This window comes from Narcine bancroftii, chromosome 3 (genome assembly GCF_036971445.1).
Source record: "Narcine bancroftii isolate sNarBan1 chromosome 3, sNarBan1.hap1, whole genome shotgun sequence".
Taxonomy (NCBI): Eukaryota; Metazoa; Chordata; class Chondrichthyes; order Torpediniformes; family Narcinidae; genus Narcine; species Narcine bancroftii.
In genome coordinates, this window is record NC_091471.1 from 104,994,164 (window position 1) to 105,016,793 (window position 22,630).

Below are 22,630 nucleotides of genomic sequence, written 5' to 3' on the forward strand. Positions count from 1 at the left end.
TGGAAGATCGAATTTGATGCAGGCAAGTGTGAGGCATTGCATTTTGGAAGGATATACATGGCAAATGGTTGGGTACTGAAGAGTGCATTAGAACAGAGGGATCTAGGAATGCAGAGAGCTTTTGTCCTTCATAAATCAAAGTATTGAGTCCAGGTTGTTGGGGTGTTATTTTAAAGTTGTACAGGACATTGGTGAGGCCAAATTTGTATTGTGTGCAGTTTTGGTCACCGAACTACAGGAAAGCTATCAATAAGATGGAAAGAGTGCAGAAATTTATTAGTATTTCAGGAACTGAGTTACATGTAAAGGTTAAACAGGTTAGGACTTTATTCCCAGGAGCATAGAAGAATGAGGGGAGATTTGATAGAGGTATTTAAAATTATAAAGGGGATAGACAGAGTAAATATAAATAGGCTTTTTGCACTGAGGGTAGGTGAGATACAAATCAGAGGACATGGGTTAAAAGTGAAAGGGTAAAAGTTTTGGGGAAACATGAGGGGGAATTTCTTCACAGAGCGAGTGGTGGGGAATTGAGCTTCCAGCTGAAGTGGTGAATGCGGGCTCAATTTTAATATTGAAGAGGAATTTGGACAGCTACATTGATGGGAGAGTTATGGCGGGCTATGGACTTCAGGTCAGTGGGACGAGGCAAAAAAAAATGGTTCAGCAGAGACTAGAGGGCCAAATGGACCCATTTCTGTGCTGTAATGTTCTATGGCTCCACGTTATTGAAGGTGCCTTCTTTCAGATGAAATGTTGGAGTCCATTGTACTACTTCAGTGGCTATGACATCAGATGTTCTTTGTTTCAATTATCCAGCACCACCTAAAGCGGGTTAACTGGACAGTCTGTCGTTGGAGTTTCTAGTACATAGTGTATGGCTACAAATTTCTTTGATATATTTAAACAAATGCAATGTTAGTTAAATATTTTTGTGTCTAATCCTCTATGTGACTAATCTTAAATACCTCATGAAGAAAACAGCATTTCCACAACAGAATTTTTCACAATCAATTAAATAGTTCAGCAGGCCATTTGGTCCATTGAGTCTGCACAATGTGTTTCAAAGAGCTAATTCAATCTCACTTCACTTTCTTCCCCATAACCTTGCATGTAAATATCCCTCCATCCACTCTGTACTTTATATACTTCATCCAAACTTTTAATTATTTTTAACATCTCTACCAATCTCTGCTTAATTTTCTTTGCTAAGGCAAATTCATTCTGGGCATTCTAAAAATTTTCTTCTATCACAAAACCCAGAAAAGATTGTTTGAATTTTGCCATGAAACGTGGAGGGTGGGGAAATTTTATGGGTTGAGTTACATTCTGCAATCTTTAGCACTGCAGCGGAAGATGGCTCTGAAAGAAGTTCCTTTACACGTTGTGCTGATTAGGTCAACACCAATTTAAAAAAAATCAATTAAAACTGGCAAAGACTGATCATCATTTCTTAAAAATCATGAGGATTTTGGGCTAGATTTTCACTTTTTAATTTGTTTAAGGATAAAAGGCAAAGTTTCTGGCAATTTTTTTGGACAAAGTACCAACATGTTCTATTGTTATGATTTATATTAGATACCCACATATATGAGAGAATTCCAACTTATCATGTAAGTACCTTCGTTTCACAGAAGGAATCTGAATATTTTTCTCAAAGTAAAATAAAGATTTCCATAATTTTGGAAGGACCCGGTATCGCACATGCAGATTTACTTTGAGTCTGCAGCCTTGCGCCATATTTTTTAAAAAAACCTTTTTTTCTTGAGTATACAGTAAATCTTTAAATGAAAAGTTTCTGTCAAAGACCAGAGTAAAATTTCCATACAAATTCTCCTGCTCTCCCAAAGTGATGGGGAGATCTTGTAAATTAATCATACAACTGATCAGGTCTTTCCCCTTTCTTCTGACCTGCCCAAATTGTGCAGTGTAACACTCATGGAAACTCTGTTCCTGTGTCAGTTACAAATCTACTATATAGTATTTACACTGAATAGACTCCACTGTAATCCAAACAAGGGCACTTCATTCTTTACACACTGAATAAAATTCATTTAAAAATTTATGAAAGGAATGCATTACTGGAAAATATTTGAAGTGAAATTCTGCAAATAATAAAATCTAATAGCATTATGGCTATTTTTGTACAGTGCACAGTGTATTGCAAAGGGCCAAGAGTGGCAGTGTGAGCTGTTAATAAAATTAAACTGTTCGTAAATTGAAGAATACTTGTACCTAGAATCTATTACGTTGGAAGTATAATAAGTGATAAAGTTGATATTTCTTGCAACTTTCATTTCAGTTCCCTTCAAACTTCAGGAAGGAGAAGTCCGCATTCTTCCGCTTGATCGTTGTCAATCATACTTCGATACTAAAATAATCACTTCTCGAATGCTATGTGCAGGCTATGAACCTGGAACAGTGGATGCCTGCATGGTAAGGGGATAATGAATACTTATTGGCTCCAAGTCCATCTTAGCATAAGCCTACAGCCAGTGAAGTTTTTGTCTGGCTAACTCAGGGACAACCTGCAGAAACTGCACCAAATGCCCTCATCCTCCTCAGTGCTAGAACTTGTGGATTTGGGAGGTGTATTGGAGTAATTGCATTGTGCAGGTGGTGAACACAAAAGTCAATATATGCTGGCACTGGCCTTACCAACCTTGTGGCCTCTTTATACTGGTTGAGATTTAGGTTCTTTCCTATAATTGGGGCTCAACTCATTATGCTTAATTTTTAATTTCATCTTCAATTTGAATTTCCTAATGGAATTAACTAAGTCGCATTTTTAGGTAATTTTGGACGAAATGTACCTTGTTCAAACCTCTTCCACTGTGTTTTTGATTCTTTTTGGTCTCCATTGCCTAAGCCCTATTATGTATTTCTGTTGATTAGGGTGACAGTGGAGGACCTCTCGTTTGTGAGCAACCTGGAAACAGATGGACCTTGTTTGGTTTAACTTCTTGGGGATCAGTATGCTTTGGAAAATTCCTTGGACCTGGCATATACTGCAATGTAACCCATTTTGTTGAATGGATCGAGAGACAGATCTACATTCACACATATTTATAAATACATGGTTTAAAGGCCAGCTCAGCAACATCCAAGATGAAATGTCAAACCAAGAAGCAGAATTGTACAAGCTGATACTATTACAAAACCACCACGTTAATCATTACACTCCTTTTGTGTTCACTGAAAATAGCTGGTGACCATTCATTCCCTTCGCTTGTCTACCTTCCTGTTCATTAAGCATATTTGGTGATATTCTATTTCATATGGAATAACTAGACCAGACTGCCAGAGCGGTTATATTTACACACACAACTACCAAGTATATAAAAGTGCTTATAAATATTGGATGAGGCACATTAAGAAATGTTTATCCTGGTGTGCAGCTTTGTCTCGGGTTTTTATAGTGTTTCTATTTTAAACCTATAATTCTTTGATGTTCAAATAGCCGATGAAGAGTAAGGTTTACCACTTTGAACTGTTTAAGACATCATCATCTGCATTCTCCATGATGCTGTCTCACATTTAAAGGTTACTTACATTATTTCATATTTTTCAGAAGAATTTATGGGTTTTTACTTTGCTTCAATTTAAAACTATCAAAAGTAGAATTCTAGCCTGATTTCTAAGTAATGTCAGATTTTTTTTTTCTTAAGTGTTGATCACTGTAGAATATTTCCAAGTGCAGTTAATGGCTTGAATTGTTAACAAAGATTTATTTCACACAGTAATCCTTCCCCAAATGGTTACTTGGTGTCATGTGGAAAAGAGAGCAAAGAGTTAATGAATGATTATGGATTGATAATGTATTTAAAAATACACAAATCTATTTTGTAGCATTAATCACATCAGATTGAATTAACACTGTACAAGTTGCATTTGGTTTTAAAGTCTGAAGCAATCATACAAAGAATAAGTGCACTTCTCTGAAATCTGTAGTCTAATTTCATTATCACTCAACACATTAAGAAATGTCCTATTGCTTTCTAATTAAGTTTATAATCAAAATATGAATTAAATTGGGCCACATAGTTTGTGTGGAGCTTCATATGGTAGTTCAAATATTAATCCTCAAGTTTCCTGAATCCCATCAATCTTTCATTGAAGAAAAACATGCTCCATACACAGTTTTGCACACTTTTTTTGGCAACAGAATAAAGTAAATAGAATCATATTCCCTGTTCCAGCAATGGTGTTGTCATTGGACTCTTTACAGTGTCACAGATCATGCATGCATTAAGCAAACTTACCCTCTGTTCCAAAGCAGTGTGCTTTTAGTAGTACTGTTAAGTGGTGAAGATATCCCCCAAGTTTTAATACAAGCTTCTCTGAAATGAAATGCGTTATTCTCCGATGCTAGAACTGTTTCAGCTCACTTTGTGCATTTTAGTAGCTTTCTTTTTGAGTCTGAGGAAATAAATGTACTTCAAAGGCACTTTAAGGATGTAATGCTATACACCGTACATACTTGTGTAAATCTCACAAAAGATTACCCCTATTTTTGGCCAAAAAAATCTGTAATTTTCCTGACATCTCGTGTAAATGTCTACCCAAGTGTCTTACCCTGGCCGCCTGCAGGCCAGACCTTGCAATGCCTCGAATGTGGACTCTTACCTTGGCCTCCTGCCCTTTGGAGCACCCAAAGCCTCCAAAGATGCAGGTGTTTACTGGGGTCCCGCCCTTCCTTCCCTATGGTAAGAAATGTGTTTTGATGTGCAGACCCTGTATCATTATTTTAATTCGTAGTGTTTTAAAAAAAAAATTGTTTAGACATCATTTGGACTACTGCTTCCGATATGGTATTTTGGATTCTAGAATGAATTTCAGCCCTTCAAAAGTTGTATCCATGTCATAGTTGACCCCATAAATTTAACATAATAAATGTCAACAAAATTCAACTTTTACATAAGTATATACAGTACTTAGAAATGAGATTTAAAAATGATTGAGAAATGCCTGTAATATTCAATGTAACATTCCATGTAAAGATATGATGTGTGTATTTTAGAAAATATTTTTATATTGCTTTTTCCAAGTGTGCTCATTAAAAAAAAGGAATTGTGGCTGGATCTTAAACAGATTGTGTTTGTACATTATCTTGGTGTTTTGATTGTGGTTGTTGAATACAACAGCTACTACAAAATGATTGTTAGCACCAGATGGAATGAGAGAGGCAGATAAATAGCTTCATTGAAATGTCAAAACATAATCTGTTAACTCTAGCTCTTGGCTTCAGTGGATTTGGATCCGAAAATTCAGGTTGCATTTTTGTGGTCATGGGTAGAAAGTACATTTCAAGTAAGCATTGATCTTAAGGAGTGTACTCATCACATTAATACATTTTAGATTCTCCAATGCTGCTATGTCCTTGTGCCCACAAGCTTCTGAAATGGGGCATTCAAGATTCACAAACTTCCAAATTAACTCAGTCTTCTGCAACCTCCACTGAGAGAGATTTTCCAGTAAAGTAAATGCAAAACATGCATCTTATTGGGTTATTCCCTAACCAATGCTTATTCATAGCTATAGAACGTTACAGCACAGAAACAGGCCCTTCAGCCTCTCTAGTCTGTGACAAACATTTTTTTTTTGCCTAGCCCCACTATCCTGCACCCAAACCATATCCCTCCATACCTCTCCCATCCATGTACCTGTCCAAATTCTTCTTAAATGTTAAAATTGACCTCACATTCATTTCAGCTGGCAGCTTGTTTCACACTTCCAAAACTGAAAATTTCCTCCTGAAATTTTCCCCTTTCACCCACGTCCTCTGGCTTGTATCTCACCTATGCTCAGTGCAAAAAGCCTAAATACTTCTATCAAATCTCCCCTCATTCTTCTATACTCCTGGGAGAAAAAAAAAAGTCCTAACCTGTTTAACCTTTCTCTGTAACTCAGTTCCTGAAGTCCAGTAACATCCTAGTTAATCTTCTCTGCACTTTTAAATCTTAGAGATTTCCTCTAGTTAGGTGACCAGAACTGTGCACAATGCTTCAAATTTAGCCTCACCAATGTTTTATACAACTTTTCCATAACATCCCAACTCCTATACTCAATATGATTTTTGCCAAAAGCTCTCTTTACAGCCCTATCTACCTGTTATACCACTTTCAGGGAATTATGTTTCTGCGTTCTCAGATCCCTCTGTTCTAGCACACTCCTCAGTGCCCTACAATTACCATATATGTCCTTCCTCACACTTCTCTGCAGTTGGAGAAAAACTGTTCATGACTGAAGGTGGAAAACCATTTTCTGGCAAAAGCAATGCTGTTGCACAAAGATGGAGGGGGGGGAGGGAGAGTTTAAAAACAGCATCAAGGAATGCCCATTTCTGCCACTATTAAGCATTTAGAGAGCAGAAACCTGGAGCAAGCTATCGGTTTCTTCAAATTACACAGAAATATTCCTTATTAATAAATCCCATTTTCCAGGATTTCCTGAAGGAATTATATTGGCAATGCATTGTTAATTTTGATTTGTTATTTTATGTTACTTCAACTTTCCATACTGTTGTAGTTTGGGTTGAAGCCCCAAATTCATGTCCCTTTACAAAAGAATACCTTCGAGAGTATATAATGTAACAGTACAGGCCCTTCAGTCCACATATGTAAACCAATCTAATGTTTCCCTACCTCATACCCATAACCCTCAATTCTTTTTCACATCACGTGCCTATCTAAGAATCTTTTGAAAGTCCCTCCACCAAACCCCACCCCACACCGGCAATGCATTCCAGGCACCCACCACTCTGAGTAAAAATAAACTGACATCTCCCCTAAGCTTTCCTCCACTCACCTTAAACTGATGACCTCTCATAATGATGGAAGAAAACAGTTCCATCCATGTTTGCAATAGGGAAGGCTCTCTCAATCTGTTAGCAATGGATTATTTTAATGGGCATTGGATATGTTGTTTCCATCCTTGATATTAATAAAATTTAGAAAATATAACTCATCAGATTCTAAACATTACAAAATCTGAAGTATTGTAAATAGATATTACCAAAATATATGGCAAGAAACCTGATTGGAATATGATGAGAACCAAAGTCTCAAAGACATTGGGAATATCTGGATTTCCTTTAAAGGAACATTTTACATGAAAGAGCAGTAGATCTACCTTTTTATTGTTTGGGAGGGAAGAAGTCAGAATAGTGAAATGTGTAGTTTTGTGATTAAACATGACAGACATATACAATTCCCCCGCAGTGTTATTAACAATAAACTATTTAAGAAAGATGGAGAAACTTGGATAAACCATTGCAAATACTACATGGTGTAATTCAAAAGTTTTCACATTTATTTTAAAAATAATATTTTAATGAAAACAATCCATCTCTAAGGTCACTGTACACATGACAGTAACTGGCTTGTGAAAATGACATCCATATTAATAACACAAATATGGAATCATCACTTGATTAATGGCAAAGCTTTGGGCAATAGAGACATGTTACAACAGTACTAATCATCCGCCTGGTGGAATGTCCCAGGGAGACTACCGGCCCAAACACCAGAAACATCCAGTGTGCTCAGGAATATCACTGCACAATATGCTCAGATACAAAAGTACATATTTAAAGCCAAATGAAATACCATTGTGAAAACTTGGATATTACAATTAAAGTATATTCATACACTCCATCTTCTATAATTTGTTTCTATGTGGTTGAATTTGCCACCTCCATCTGGAGTTGTTTGACCTGTACAGATGTGATTGACTGCTTGAAGGTCATGGTTGTTCCCTATCTAAATGCACTAACTAGCAGAGCACCCCAAACATCAAAATGTAACTGGTAACAACCACTTGCAAATGGACAAGCAAAATGGTCAGCAAGTTATTGGCTTTTATTTGGGGAAATATGTGTTTTCTGAGCTCTATTGCGCCACTGACATCACCAGAATCAGCCAGAACTTCTCTCAAGGAAAAAGGATGGAACAATTAGGTAGTGAAGCTACTGAATAGACCAATGAGAAATTACTTCCAACAAGGGGATATCATTTGATTCCAATTGGGAAACATGGGATAAACTGAACTGAATTTGGCAGATACAACTTTCTCATGGTATCTTCATAATACTAATTACTGTTTATCTCAAGAAATGCAAATTATGAATCAACTCCTGACATTACACCCTCTAATACTATACTCCATTCACAAGGTTTGGGAACAATAATGCAAGAAGCAGTGACCTTTGCAGAAATATTGGGAGCTGGTCATTGTGTCTCCAAACTTTCTATGTTTGGAAACTCTATGATAAAAGATCAAGTACTCTTGCTGAGTGGCAGCATGTAGAGCTTTAACTTGAGTTTTTCAGTGATGAATGTGAAAATTGGACCAGAAAAATTTACAGTTACATTAACACATAAATGTCCTCAGAATCTCATTAATAAATACTAGAGTGTATAATTCATCTTAAAAACAGGGACTGAGTAAATATTTCCAACTGAGTGAATAATTCCTTCTTGAAAGCCCTTTCTACATGAAAATTAATGTATGAAGCCATCAAGTCGCTGTTAGGTTTTAATCTTTTAAAAACTACAATTTCACATTTTGTATTTTTAAATATACATTCATTTTTTTTAGACATACAGCATGGTAACAGGCCATTTTGGCCCACGAGTCCACGCCACCCAGTTTACACCCAATTAACCTACACCTCTGGTACGTTTTGAACGGTGGGAGGAAACCTGAGCCCCTGGGGAAAATCCACGTAGATTCGGGGAGAACATACAAACTCCTTACAGACAGCATTGGATTCAAATCTCAGTCCTGATCACTGGTGCTGTAAAGGCATTTGATGATGTACAAAATACTTAATTCTATTCCAGTGAAAAATAATAAAATATGTTAAAACATAATTGGAAGATGACACTAGAATATTAACTTAGGATCAAAAGAATTCTTACATTTTGTTGAATTGGTATAAATATTTAACATAGATTGAACAATTTAAATAGGCAATAGACATCAGCAAAAATATAAAAGATAGAGGAAATTTAGGCATCAAAATTGGTATGAAACACTTGCTCAAGTTTCATTAAAATTCTGTGTTAAATTTGAATTATGAAAATAATGGAATCAATTTTCAGGAAAGTTCAGGATATAGGGGCTCATTTAATTTCAACTAGAGGATTTGATTTGTTTGACAGACCAGAAAAAGACCTGTAAACAATTCTTGGCACATTCCCAACATAAATGGACCATCATTTGTCTTACATTGGATTCATTAAGTAGCTCTAATTTGGCTTTGACGTTTTGGACCCTGTTTCCCAGTTTTCAGGGATTACCAATAAGTTCATCTACTCCATGTCCCTGTTTCCTGGGGCTGGTTTTACACCCAACCACCAGCTGGCTCGTACTGGTGTTTGTACTGTAGTTTACACATGGATCCAGTCCAGAGTATACAGTATATTATGAAAGTTTAAAAATGGCCAGAGTCCAAAGGGTAAGAAGCTATGCTGTTTGATGTAAAAATAGCTAAGAATACACAAACACTCTCTGAATTTCAAAGAAAATCAATAATTTTACACAAGATCACCTCACACTATTTGTTCTTTTGAATCATTGGTGACTGGATGGCTAAATGGAGCTGATGAAATGTTCTTTCTTCTGTGGGAAAGCCCTACACTCCATAGTGCTACTGCCCTGAGTGACATGATTGACATCAGGAGCTTGCCCCTTGAGTTTGACCTGGATTCTATGGGGCACTCTATTTCTTACAGCAGGGAGTAATATTCCAGAGACTGCCCTTCAGAAAAAAAACTAGAGAGCAAATACTGACAAAATAATTTACTCCTTTCTCTATAGAGGAGATGTACAAATAGTTTTAAACCCATCTGTTTCCAGTGAATAATGCAAGCACATAGATAATAGGAATTCAGATAACTCCTCATTCTCACCTCAGATCAAAGTGGAGGTCTTTTTTTTTAGATTGTACAGCAGCTGCTTGATTACTCCCATCTGAAGTCATGGATGCATCCAATTTGTCAGTTTAAATAAAATATTCAGTCTCTGGCTAAACACATTTCAAATTTCTTATGATAGCTCATTCAGTGGAATGACAGATGGCACAGAGATTTACATAGTGGTTCCTGAGACTTCAGATAAAGAAATCAACTCTAAGCAGCTTCTTTCTTTAAACGACTGCGTTGCCTACAGAGCTGGTTGCGATCAGGATCCCTACAATGGGACCTGCACAGACTGGCTGTTGCTGCTCAGGACCTTTACAATGGGGGCTGCACAGACTGGCTGGTGGTGCTCAGGACAATGGGTGCTGCATAGATTGGGTGGACATTCTGCACTCCTGGATTGTCTCCTTGTGTTGAGTTTGTCCAACTGACGAGCTTTGAGCAGTGGAGATGGGAATACTGTCCCCTGGAAAACCCGATAAAAGTACCTGAAAAAAAAAGCCAACAACTATTTTGTATTACAGTTTATTAAATTTGATTAATATAAACATGATGAACCCAAGGGAAGGAGGGTTTGTTATTTTAACACCCAGAACAAATACATTTTGGGATAAAGTAAGAAACTTGAAATATCAATGGTCAAAACCAGGAGTGCAACTCATCTCCAATCACTCTCCTCACTTCTGGTTTTAATATCAACAATCTACTCTCAGGAAGGTTGCATGCTTTAACTTGCACAGACTTTCTGTTTTAAATCCACTTGGGGAAATCAACAGGTAATAGAAAGTGGGAACTAACCTGGATACAACCCCTTTCTCCACAATCTCTGTCAGTACTGACCAGCACATCAACAAACTCTGAATCCTCTGGTCACCATCCAGGTTTGCTCCATTAGAAAGGCATTGGGTGACCATCATTCCATTCCCCCACCCACCCACCCACTCACCGCTTTTGATTATTTTAAAGACACAGCAAGAGCAATCAGATATTTCACATCCTCCCACATTATCTGGTCCACACCAACCCAGACCAGACTAACCACTCCTAACCCTTGTCAACACATTTTGAGCTTGTCATTAGGAAACACAAGTTCCTTCTGTAATGTTTCCATTCTACAAGGGTTGAATTGATTTTCTACTTGATGCCTCATCATTGCAAAATGCTGGTGCAACTGGGTGAAGTGTTGCAGACTGTTATTCTGAGATCTAATTACTTCTGGGATTAATAAGAGAAAGTGAACATGAATTTTCATGGCAGATTTGATTGGGAGGTTACATTGCATTCAATAGACACTTTCTCTCTAAACCTGGATGAATTTATTGTCTATTTCTAAACATGAGGAGTTAATAAGAGTCAAACCACATTGATGGGCCTGGGATCACATACTGTATATGGAAAAACATTTAGGCTGGAAAATTTCCTTCGCAGAAAGATATTAATGAATCAGATAAGGGCTTTCAGCAATCTGATTGTTTCATATGTACTGTTCAGAGATAGTCTTTTATTATTTTATTTTCCCAGAATGGTGGGATTGGAATTCATCCCTCTGATTGTTGGTCTAGTAACTTAACTTTTACACATCTCACCTGTGCCAGCACCAACCCACCCTATCTTTGGCCATCCAACCTAGTAATATCTTCTGTTTTACATTGTTTTGGTTTCAACATTAATGCTGATATTCAACTTTATCTCTTTCAATCTCTCCTCGGTCTTTAAATTTCTAACACTGATTGAGTAGAAATTTTCCCTAACAAAATACTGCCATTGATTTGATCCCAGGCCAAATACTGCTCCCCAGTTACTGACTTCATCCCTTTCCACCGACGATCTGAAATTTTACTAGCCTGGTCATTTTCACTTGAACATCACTTTTCTCTTAGCTTTTAATGAGCAGCTGGAAACCTCCTTCCACACTTTTATTACCTGTAGACTCCTGAATAAGATCTTTCATTCTGCTTTCCATAAATCCATCTCCAACAATTCTGTTGAGTCAGCACAAAAGCTGGGCTAGTTACCCTACAATCGTTCAAAGCATTCTTGTGCTTTCAAGGCTAATGCGGCTGGTGAACTTAAGATTAAAATTTCAGTGGTGTTCTTGCATCTTAACAAAGAGCTTTTTCTTAGGTTTTATATATATAAAAAACAGAAAGAAATATATTACCTGGGGAGCAAAGCTATCAGTGTGGCAAAGGCACAAACCAAGTAGAAGAGTGGTTGTTTCAGTTGATGTTCCATAATCCAATATGGATTTGATGGAGGGTTGCAGTTTACACAAGTTCCTCCGTAGATCAGTGCAAACACAAAATAAAGCAGAACACTGCCTAGCATGAAAACCCAATGAATCCAGGTCTGAAATAGAAATAAACCATTAACATATTAACTGGTGTTTGATTTATTTCTGTATTGTTTGGTTATATCATTCAGGCAGTTTCGTCTCAACGTACGTTGTTTATCTTTAATATCTGGAGTAGGGATTCAAAAATTAGTACTTTATGAGGAATATCTAAACTCCTTAGTAGATGTTACTAATTGTATATAAAGCTGCAATTAGAAAGAGCAGGAATAAATCCAACTGTGAAATACAGAAAGTTCCATCCTACTTACCCAAGTCTTGCCTTCTATTATTAAATGCAAGAATATTATGCATAACATTGAAGTATTTATTGGGGTTCCAAATGTGTAGATATCCACATCTGAGTCAGAATAAACCTGAAAAATAATGATTTTTCAATAGAATTTGTCTTATATTTGTGGTTTACTCACAAGGAGGCCATTTGGGCCATCAGGTTAACTTGAACTCAAGAGAATACAGGTACACCCTGACATACATCTGGGTTCCATTCTGGATGACCGGTTCCATTTTCGAATGAAGAATTGCAAATTTAAGTTGTTAGTGTCCTGGGGTCCATAGGGTGGGCACAGCCATCTTGGTTCCTGTGTGCATGTGCTAGTCTTTGGTTGGGGCATGTGCGGTAAGTTCGTGTAATGCAGTTCGGTTGGCACATGCGTGAGAGTTAAGCGCCCTAACCATATTGAATTCGTGCCCTTAATTCTCACACCATGTGCCAACCGAACTCCAATATGCCAACCTACCATTCATATGTGCCAACTGAAGACTCGCGCATGTGCAAGGGAACCATGATGGCTGCGCCCAGCCTACGGTCCCCCGGATGTCGACTAACAAGGTAAGTAGGCACATTTTGGCTCTTACAAGCTCTGTATCCCTGTTATAGCTTGTCAAATACAACATAATCTGTGTAACTTTTATATTTTTTCTTAAATATATCTGTAAAGAAAATTTGGTCATATGTGTGGATGGATGCAAGTTGCATAGGTTGTAAGTCGGGGAGTATCTGTAATCCCATTTTGCCTCTTTATTCCACACAGCAGGCATAAAGCCCTAACTGTGGGAAGGAGCGAGAAGAGATAGTGATCAGGGTGAAAGGGGTCTTTTATTATGCTGGCTGTAGTTCTATAGCAGCCTCTCACACAGATATCTCACATAGAAGTCTAGCATCTTCATGTTCAAGAACAGTTTACAGACTCTTGAATCTAACTCTAGTCATAAAGTCTTTCAAGACCACCAAAAATCTGTTGTTACTACTATTGAAACGTTTTTCTTCTTGCAGTAAAAGCAACTGTGAATATTTATCTTTCCTTTGATATTTATTAACTTTTTTTGCATTTGCATATTGTGGTAATTTAATGTTTAGTATTATAATTGGTGTATGTTACATTCCTATTTGGCTTCAGCAAGAAAGAATTTCAGTGCATCTATACATTATAATTTTTTTTGCAGGCGCCTCAGATTGAAGAGACTGCCATCCGTGTGGTACCGGATGTAAACAGCGTCTTCATTGTTGAGGTCTTTCATGGCTTGTTTCAGCATCATGCTGAAGACGATTGAAAAGAGGGTTGGTGTGAGAAAGCAGCCTTGCTTCACGCCATTGTTAATGGAGAAGGGTTCAGAGAGCTCATTGCTGTATCTGACCTGACCTTGTTGGTTTTCGTGCAGTTGGATAACCATTTTGTACGTAACAATAAACTCACATTAACATCTGCAGCATAAACTAACAAAATAAAAATAAGTGAAATTTTACAGATGAAGTAAAATTATTATTCTGTTTCAATTATTCAATTTCTTAGGTCCTGTGGCATGCCATGGTAAATTCCTATTGCCTGGATGGCTTTATGAAAGTAACATAATGGGTCTTTGCAATGTTACGCGACAATCTGTCAAACAGATGAGGTTCTGTATTACCACCACCTGATGGCGCTATGGAGGCACTTTCCTCAAACAAACGAGAGAAAAAAATAATTTAGCTTTTTAGGCCATTTTTCAAACTTTATATCCTGATTTAATATTAGCTTTTATGATTTTATTTTTGAAAAAATGTTTATTTTTTCTGTCATTACCTGCCCTTCCAAGGATCATCAAACATTTACAAATACGATTGATATTAATAGATGACATAATGAGATGAAATATTGTTTAATAATGGAAAAAATTATGTTTGTTTCACGTGATAATTATAATTTTTTTATTAATAAGTGGTTGTTATATTCAGAATATTTACATTTCAATTTATATTGATTAGATCTTAATATGTATATTTAATTTTTCTTTAATATTCTTTCTTTTTTCTTTCTTTATGGCTCTCCTTAGGAGAGTTGGCTGAAGGGGGGGTTCTTTTCTTTTTTTTTCTATATATATAAAAAAAACATTCATGTTTATGGTTAATTGTTGCATATGTCATATATTATTTGTTTTTTGAACGAATAAATAAAGTTTAAAAAAAAATTATCATCAAACATTGTTTTTATATTCAAACCATTTGGGGCCCAAACAGTCCTTCCAAGTGAACCAACACTTCACTTGTAAATCTGCAGGGGTCACCTACTGCATTCATTGCTCTCATTGTAGTCTCCTCTACATCAGAGAGACTGGACGCAGACTGGAAGATCATTTCGTTGAGCATCTCGACTCTGTCTGCCACAATAGCGTGAATCTCCCAGTGACCACTCATTTCCATTCCCTTGCTGACATACCTGACCATGGTCTCATGCACTGCCAGACTGAGACCACCCGCAAAATGGAGGATCAACACCTTATCCTCCGTCTGGGCACCCTCCAACTGGATGGCATTAACCGACTTCTCTGGTTTACATTACATACCCACTCCTCTTCTTCCCTGTCCTTCCTTCAAACTCTGTCCCTCTGACTGTCTCCTTTCACAGCACCAAAGTCAATTCTCACCTTTCCTCTTTTCATAACCAATGAACACTATTTGGCTATTGGTCTGTATTCTTCTCCCTTCCCCTCCCATTCTTCTCCCTTTCTCCCAGCCTTTAATTCAGACACCTGCCTTTTTACACTCGTACTTTGAGGAAGTACTCATACTTTGAGGAAGAAATGTTGGTAATATATCTCAACCTCCTATGGACGCTGTGAGACCGGCTGACTCATTAGCCCTACGTTTCCAACAGCCACATGCAATCTTCCCTTTCCTTCACACTCCATTGACTTTTCTGGAGTTCATTGTCTCATAATAAATTTTACCCCCAAAAATTAGATAGACTGGAAAAACAAAACAATGGAGTCAGGGAGTCATTTCATAATCCAATGAAACCAGGCAGATTTAAACCTATATTCTGCAGCCCAGCATGAAGCCTCAGGTACTGTCTCAAACCGAATCAATTGTATAATGTAGCAAAGATAAAGATACATGATGCACCATAAATTACCACAAAAGACTGAGGTTGTGAAACTGATAGGCTTTTATTGATTATAAACTGGAGAAGCAAACAACCTCATCGACTGATCATGGCAGGAAGCATAGGGAGAATGCAAGGGATAATGGCTAGGATCAGTCTCGGGAGGCATGTCCAGCTGGCAGTAGCCAATCATAGTATATCAGTGGTTTACCACATTCACCCCTTTTTAAGGAGGGGTGAGAGAGAAAAAAAAACAAAGCAAATATATACACATATACATATTTTACAAGGTCAAGTCTGTCAGGGGGTCTCCTCAGCCGCAGCGAACAACATGGTAACAATTGAGGTGCCCTGCACAGCTTGTGTGGCTGTTCTGTCATCACCGGTTACAGTTCGCCGGGAGAATGGACAGGTTCAGGAAGGAGGGAGTGTGGAGCTGATGGATCATGGGTGACAATAGTTGCTGGGGATGGAGTGTGGTCAGCAGCAGGTTCAGCGACCCCCAACATGGAAGTGGGGGGAGAGTCGGTTAGTGATAGATTGTGGTTGGAGGAGCACCCGATGGTGCCAAATCCCAGATGGAGACTGTGTTCTCGTACCCATCAGGGAAGGCTACACAGGTGTACTGTGGACTTGTGTGGAGGAGGACCCTCTTGACCAGCAGGTCAGACTTAGATTGCCTGGCATGCTTCAGAAGCAGGATCGGTCCTGGGGAAGTTAGCCATGCAAGCAGCGTAGTCCCTGACGAAGACTTCCTCGGGACGGCAAACATATGTTCATGAGGCGTATTGTTAGTGGGTACACATAAGAGTGACCTGACAGAGTGGAGTCTGTCTGGGAGATCCTCTTGCCAGTGGGAAACAGGGAGGCCCCATGACCATATTGCCAGGAAGATGGTTTACCGGACTGTAGCATTCTCACTTTCTATTTGCCCATTCCCTCTGGGATTGCAGCTGGTGGTCGTTCTCATGGCAATGCCCCTGGCCAACAAGTACTGCTGCAGCTCACCGCTCATGAATGAGGTCTCCTGGTCGCTGTGGCTGAAGCAGGGGTATGCAAAGAACGTGAAGATATTGCAGAGGTCCTTGATGACTGTAGCCGTGGTCATGTTCAGATAGGGGAATGTGAAAGGGAAGCAAGAATACTCATCGACGACGGTGAGCAAGTATACATTCCGATTCAAGGAAGGGAGAGACTCATTGAAGTTGATGGTCAGGTGCTCAAAGGGGCGAATAGCTTTTATCAAGTGCGATTTTGGTCATTGTTCTGACTTCCTCAAGGAAGAATGGTAGGTTCTGTGCTTTAACAAAATGGAAGAACCTAGTCACACTGGGTTTGCAGAGGTTGTTGTGGAGGGTCTGCAATTTGCCCATTTGGACACTGGCAAAAGTCCCATGGGATAGGGTGTCTGAGGACTCGTTAAGTTTGCCAGGCCGGTATAGGATATCGTAATTATAAGTGTATAGATGACATTTTCCAAGAGGAGTCAGGAGACAGCATCAGAGAGGTGAGTAGCATAAATAGCTGGACTTACCGGGGCTCGGTCTTAGAAAGGTCGGACTCGGGGTCGGAGGAGGCAGTGAGTCAGCGTCTGGTGTCGTGTGAGAGGAGTTAATTGGGGTTAATTGGTAAGGGCTAATAAAAGGAGTAGAAAGGCAGGGAGCGGCCAGCGAGGAGCAGCTCAGTGAGTGAGTGGCCCAGTGAAGGAGTGGGGACTTGGGACTTTGGCTCGTGGGACTTCGGTGAGCAGGGGCTAAGAAGGAGCTCCTTGTGTGGAAAGGTATCTTTGAAATAACATATAGTAAGAAAGGAGGAAATGGAGTCAGCTGGGGTAGTTAAGTGCTCCAGTTGTGGGAAGAGGGAAGTCAGAGACACCACAGCTGTTTCTGATGACTACACCTGCAAAAGGTGTATCCAATTGCATATAATGAGTGACCGTGTTAGGGAGCTTGAGCTGCAATTGAATGAACTGAGGATCATAAGGGAAGCAGAGGCAGTGATAGAGAAGAGTTACAGGGAGACAGTCACCCCTAGAAGGCAGGAGTCAGGGAATTGGGTGACTGTAAGGAAAGGAGGGAGAGTGCCTGTGCAGAGTACCCCTGTGGAAGTGCCACTCAGCAATATGTATTCTGCATTGGATACTGCTGGGGGGAACAGCCTACCAGGGACGAGTCGTGGGGGTCAGGTCTCTGGCACAGGGGCTGCCCCCGAGGTTCAGAAGGGAAGGAGAGATAAGAACAGGATACTTGTAGTTGGGGACTCATTAGTCAGAGGGACAGATAGAAGGTTTGTGGGATGAGATCGGGGATCCAGGTTGGTCTGTTGCCTCCCTGGTACCAGGGTCAGGGATATTTCTGATCGAGTTCATAGCATTCTGCAAGGGGAAGGAGAACGGCCAGAAGTCGTGGTCCATGTGGGGACCAATGACTTAGTTAGAAGTGGGGATGAGGTCCTGAAACAGGATTATGTGGAATTAGGTAGGAAGTTAAAAAACAGGACCTCTAAGGTAGTAATCTCTGGATTGCTGCTGGTGCCACGCGCTAGTGAGGGTAGAAATAGGAAGATGTGGAGGATGAATGAGTGGCTAAAAAGATGGTGCAGGGGGCAAGGGATAAGATTTCTGGATCATTGAGATCTCTTCTGGGGAAGGTCGGACCTGTACAAAAGGGACGGACTCCACTTGAACTGGAGGGGGACCAATGTGCTGGCAAGCAGATTTGCTAGAGCTGTGGGGGAAGGTTTAAATTAGTTTGGCAGGGGGGTGGGGAATAGAGTGTGAGAGCAGTGTCAAGGGAGCATGGCCACCTAGATAGGAATAATAACGATAACAAAGGTAGGATGAAGATTAGGGTAAAAGGTAGAAAAGAGAATATAGGTGAGGCTCATTCTCTGAAATGCATATATTTTAATGCAAGAAGCATAGTGAACAAGGTAGATGAGCTTAAAGCATGGACAGATACTTGGGGTCATGATATTGCGGCAATTAGTGAGACCTGGCTACAGGAGGGCCAGGACTGGCAACTTAATATTCCAGGATACATTTGTTTTAGATGTGATAGAGCAGGGGGTAAAAAAGGGGGAGGAGTTGCTCTGCTTGTTAAGGAGGGCATTACTGCCGTGAGGTGGCAGGATGGTCTGGAGGGATCGTCCAGTGAGGCTGTTTGGGAGGAATTGAGGGGTGAAGGAGGCACGAGGGTGCTAATAGGGGTGTATTACAGACCACCAAATGGGCCAAGAAAATTAGAGGAACAGAATTGTAGGGAGATAATGTATATGTGTGAGAATCATAAGGTAGTGATCATAGGAGATTTTAACTTCCCTCACATTGATTGGGATACCCATACAGTTAGAGGGCTGGATGGGCTAGAGTTCGTTAAATGTGTTCAATATTGTTTTCTAAATCAATTAGTAGAAGAACCTACTCGGGACGGTGTAATACTAGATCTCCTGTTAGGGAATGAGCTAGGTCAGGTATCGGACATTAATGTTGGAGAACAAATTGGGTCTAGTGATCATAACTCTGTTAGTTTTCGGGTAATTTTAGGGAAGAGCAAGGAGGAGCCTAAAGTTGAGGTTCTGGATTGGAGAAGAGCAAATTTCGAAGAAATAAGAAGGGATTAGGGGAGTATTGAGTGGGACAGGATATTTTCAGGTAAGGATGTAAATGAAAAATGGAGGATATTCAAAAAAGAAATTTTGCGGGTACAGAGTAGATCTATCCCAGTGAGGATCAAAGGAAAGGCTGGAAGTCATAGGGAGGCTTGGTTTTCGAGGAATATTAGAAATTTGGTTAGGAGAAAAAGGGAGGTGTACAAGAGGTATAAAGAGCAGGGAGCTGAGACTTTGAAGGAGGACTACAAGGAGTGTAGAAGGAATCTTAAGAAAGAAATTAGAAAGGACAAAAAAAGGCACAAAGAGGCTTTGGCAGACAGAGTAAAAATAAATCCAAAGGGTTTCTATAGGTACATTAAAAGTAAAAGATAAGTGAGGGATAAAATTGGACTCCTTGTAGATAGCGAGGGTAGGCTGAGTGAGAAGTCAGAGGAAATGAAGGAAATTTTGAATGATTTCTTTGCCTCGGTATTCACTAGGGAAAAAAATATTGAACCAGTTGAAGTAAAGAAAAATAGTGGGGAGGTCATGAAGCATATAAGGATAACTGAGGAGGAAGTGATGGCTGTGTTGAAAAAGATAAAGGTGGATAAATTTCCAGGACCGGACAAAATATTCCGAAGGACACTCAGGGAGGCTTGTGGACAGATAGTGGGGCCATTAACAGAGATATTTAGGATGTCACTGGTCACGGGGGTAGTGCCAAAGGATTGGAGGGTGGCGCATGTGGTTCCGCTGTTTAAGAAAGGGTCCAAATTTAAACCTGGGAATTATAGGCCTGTGAGTCTGACATCTGTGGTGGGTAAGTTGATGGAAAGTGTTCTGAGGGATGGTATTTACAAATATTTGAAGGTACAGGGATTGATAGGGAGTAATCAGCATGGTTTTGTCAGGGGTAGATCATGCTTGACAAACCTGATTGAGTTTTTCAAGGGGGTTACAAAAAAGGTTGATGAAGGGAAAGCTATGGATGTTGTCTATTTAGACTTTAGTAAAGCTTTTGACAAAGTTCCCCACAGGAGGTTAGGAAAAAAGGTGGAGGCATTAGGTATAAATAAGGAGGTAGTGAAATGGATTCAGCAATGGTTGGATGGGAGGTGTCAGAGAGTAGTGGTAGAAAATTGTTTGTCCAATTGGAGGCCGGTGACTAGTGGAGATCCTCAGGGATCAGTCCTGGGTCCACTATTGTTTGTTATACATATTAACGATCTGGAAGTAGGGGTGGAGAATTGGATAAGCAAGTTTGCGGATGATACAAAGATTGGTGGTGTTGTGGACAGTGAGGAAGATTACCGTAGGTAAAAGGTGATTTAGGAAGGCTGGAAGTGTGGGCTGAGAAATGGTTGATGAAATTTAATACAGATAAGTGTGAGGTGTTACATTTTGGAAAGACAAATCTAAATAGGTCATATGCGTTAAATGGTAGGCTATTGAGATGTGCAGAGCAACAAAGGGATTTAGGAGTGATGGTAAATAGTACCCTCAAGGCTGATACTCAGGTAGATGGTGTGGTGAAGAAGGCATTTGGAATGTTGGCCTTCATAAATCGGAGTATTGAATTCAAGAGTAGGGAGGATATGATGAAATTGTACAAGGCATTGGTGAGGTCAAATTTGGAGTACTGTGTACAGTTTTGGTCACCAAATTATAGGAAAGATATAAACAAAATAGAGAGAGTACAGGGAAGGTTCACAAGAATTTTGACAGGATTTCAAGGTTTGAGTTACAGGGAAAGGTTGTGCAGACTGGGGCTTTTTTCTCTGGAGCGTAGAAAATTGAGGGGGGACTTGATAGAGGTATTTAAGATTTTAAAAGGGACAGACAGAGTAAATGTGGATAGGCTTTTTCAATTAAGAAAGGGGGAGATTCAAACTAGAGGGCATGGTTTAAGATTGAAGGGGGAAAATTATAAGGGGAACATGAGGGGAAATTTCTTTACGCAAAGGGTGGTAGGGATGTGGAATGAGCTTCCGGCAGACGTGGTCGAGGCGGGATCATTGGTTACATTTAAGGATAGACTGGATAGTTACATGGAGAGGAGAGGACTGGATGGGTATGGACCGGGTGCTGGTCAGTGGGACTAGGAGGGTGGGGATTTGTTACGGCATGGACTAGTAGGGCCGAACTGGCCTGTTCTGTGCTGTAGTGGTTATATGGTTATATAATATTTTCCAATTTCAAAACATGTCATCGTCACAGAAAAATAAGCGTCGATATTCCAAATTACCATCTTATTAATTCAAACTTCATAGTTACAGCTGTAAGTAGCTTTAATTTGTTGATATAACAAATAAACATTTTACGTAACTTCGCATTGAGATTTTCATAATGATAAGTAACTATGGTAACACTACAAACAACAATTTTCCTTAAAGGTATAGGCACAAAATTAACAAAAATCCAAAACACAAGGTTTTAACTTTTACAAGGTGGACTGTTCGATTCTCCACCTGATGATTTTATCACTCTTGATTTTGCTCCTCTGCTTATTATTGAACACAAAGTCGACTGCCCGCTGGCCTGTGAGGAGGGTGAAACGTTTGCCAGCGAGGTAGTGCCTCTACTGTCATACTTCCTCCATGATGACCTGGGCCTCCTTTTTGACTAAGGAATCTCAGATTTCAGGGCCTTGGAGGGCGCGTGAGAAGAAGGTAACGGATCTTACCGGTTGAATGTGGCAGATAGGGCAAAGTAGGACACATCACTCTCTACAAGTAAAGGCATGAACTCATCTATAGCCTTGGTGATGCCATCCTTGATACAGCCGAAGGCTGTGCGGGCCTCTGCTGACAGCGGAAAGGAAGTGGCTTTTACTAATGGGCGAGTCTTGTCTGTGTAGATGGGGACCCACTGAGCTTAGTATGAGAAGAAATCCAGGCATCTCTTCAGGGCTTTGAGGGTGTGGGAGAGGGGCAGCTCCAGTAGAGGGTGCATACGGTCGGGGTCAGGGCCAATTATGCCATTTTCACAGCCAAGAATGGTTAGTCAGGTTGTTTGGAACACACATTTTTCCTTGTGTGTTCAGGTTCAGGAGCTTCGCGACCCAGAGGAATTTTTGAAGCTTGGCATCATGGTCCTGCACATTGTGACCACAGATGGTCACATTGTCGAGGTACGGAAAAGTGGCTTTCACTTTATAGTGGTCCATCTCCTGCTGGAAAATGGAGACTCCAATGGTGACGCCGAAGGGGACTCTGAGGACGTGGTAGAGAATGCAGTATACTGATGGTCCTCCGGGCAGACCAGGAGCTGGCGATATGCTGACTTGAAGTCGATCATGGAGAATACCTGACATTGTGCAATCTGGTTAACCATATCGGATATGAGGGGGAGGGGGTATGTGTCAAGCTGCGTGTACTGTTTGATGGTACGGCTATAGT

The 22,630-nt window shown here is 39.8% G+C and overlaps 2 protein-coding genes across 8 annotated transcripts in view; one reads left to right on the forward strand and one right to left on the reverse strand.

The window, feature by feature from the left end:
• The window catches only part of corin (corin, serine peptidase), a 196,190-nt gene extending 191,118 nt beyond the window's left edge, over positions 1–5,072 (forward strand). The window contains exons 20-21 of the mRNA XM_069924726.1: positions 2,303–2,436; positions 2,896–5,072. Coding sequence (XP_069780827.1) covers positions 2,303–2,436; positions 2,896–3,072 — 311 coding nt within the window. The 3' untranslated portion in view covers positions 3,073–5,072. The remainder of the gene's footprint in view (positions 1–2,302; positions 2,437–2,895) is intronic.
• Positions 5,073–7,288: 2,216 nt separating this feature from the next.
• The window catches only part of atp10d (ATPase phospholipid transporting 10D), a 199,630-nt gene continuing 184,288 nt past the window's right edge, over positions 7,289–22,630 (reverse strand). For all 7 annotated transcript variants that reach the window (XM_069924729.1, XM_069924731.1, XM_069924732.1 and 4 more), the window contains 3 exons: positions 12,528–12,632; positions 12,085–12,272; positions 7,289–10,411 (listed from right to left, as the gene is read on the reverse strand). In XM_069924729.1, the coding sequence (XP_069780830.1) occupies positions 10,195–10,411; positions 12,085–12,272; positions 12,528–12,632 (510 nt within the window). In that variant the 3' untranslated portion in view covers positions 7,289–10,194. The remainder of the gene's footprint in view (positions 10,412–12,084; positions 12,273–12,527; positions 12,633–22,630) is intronic.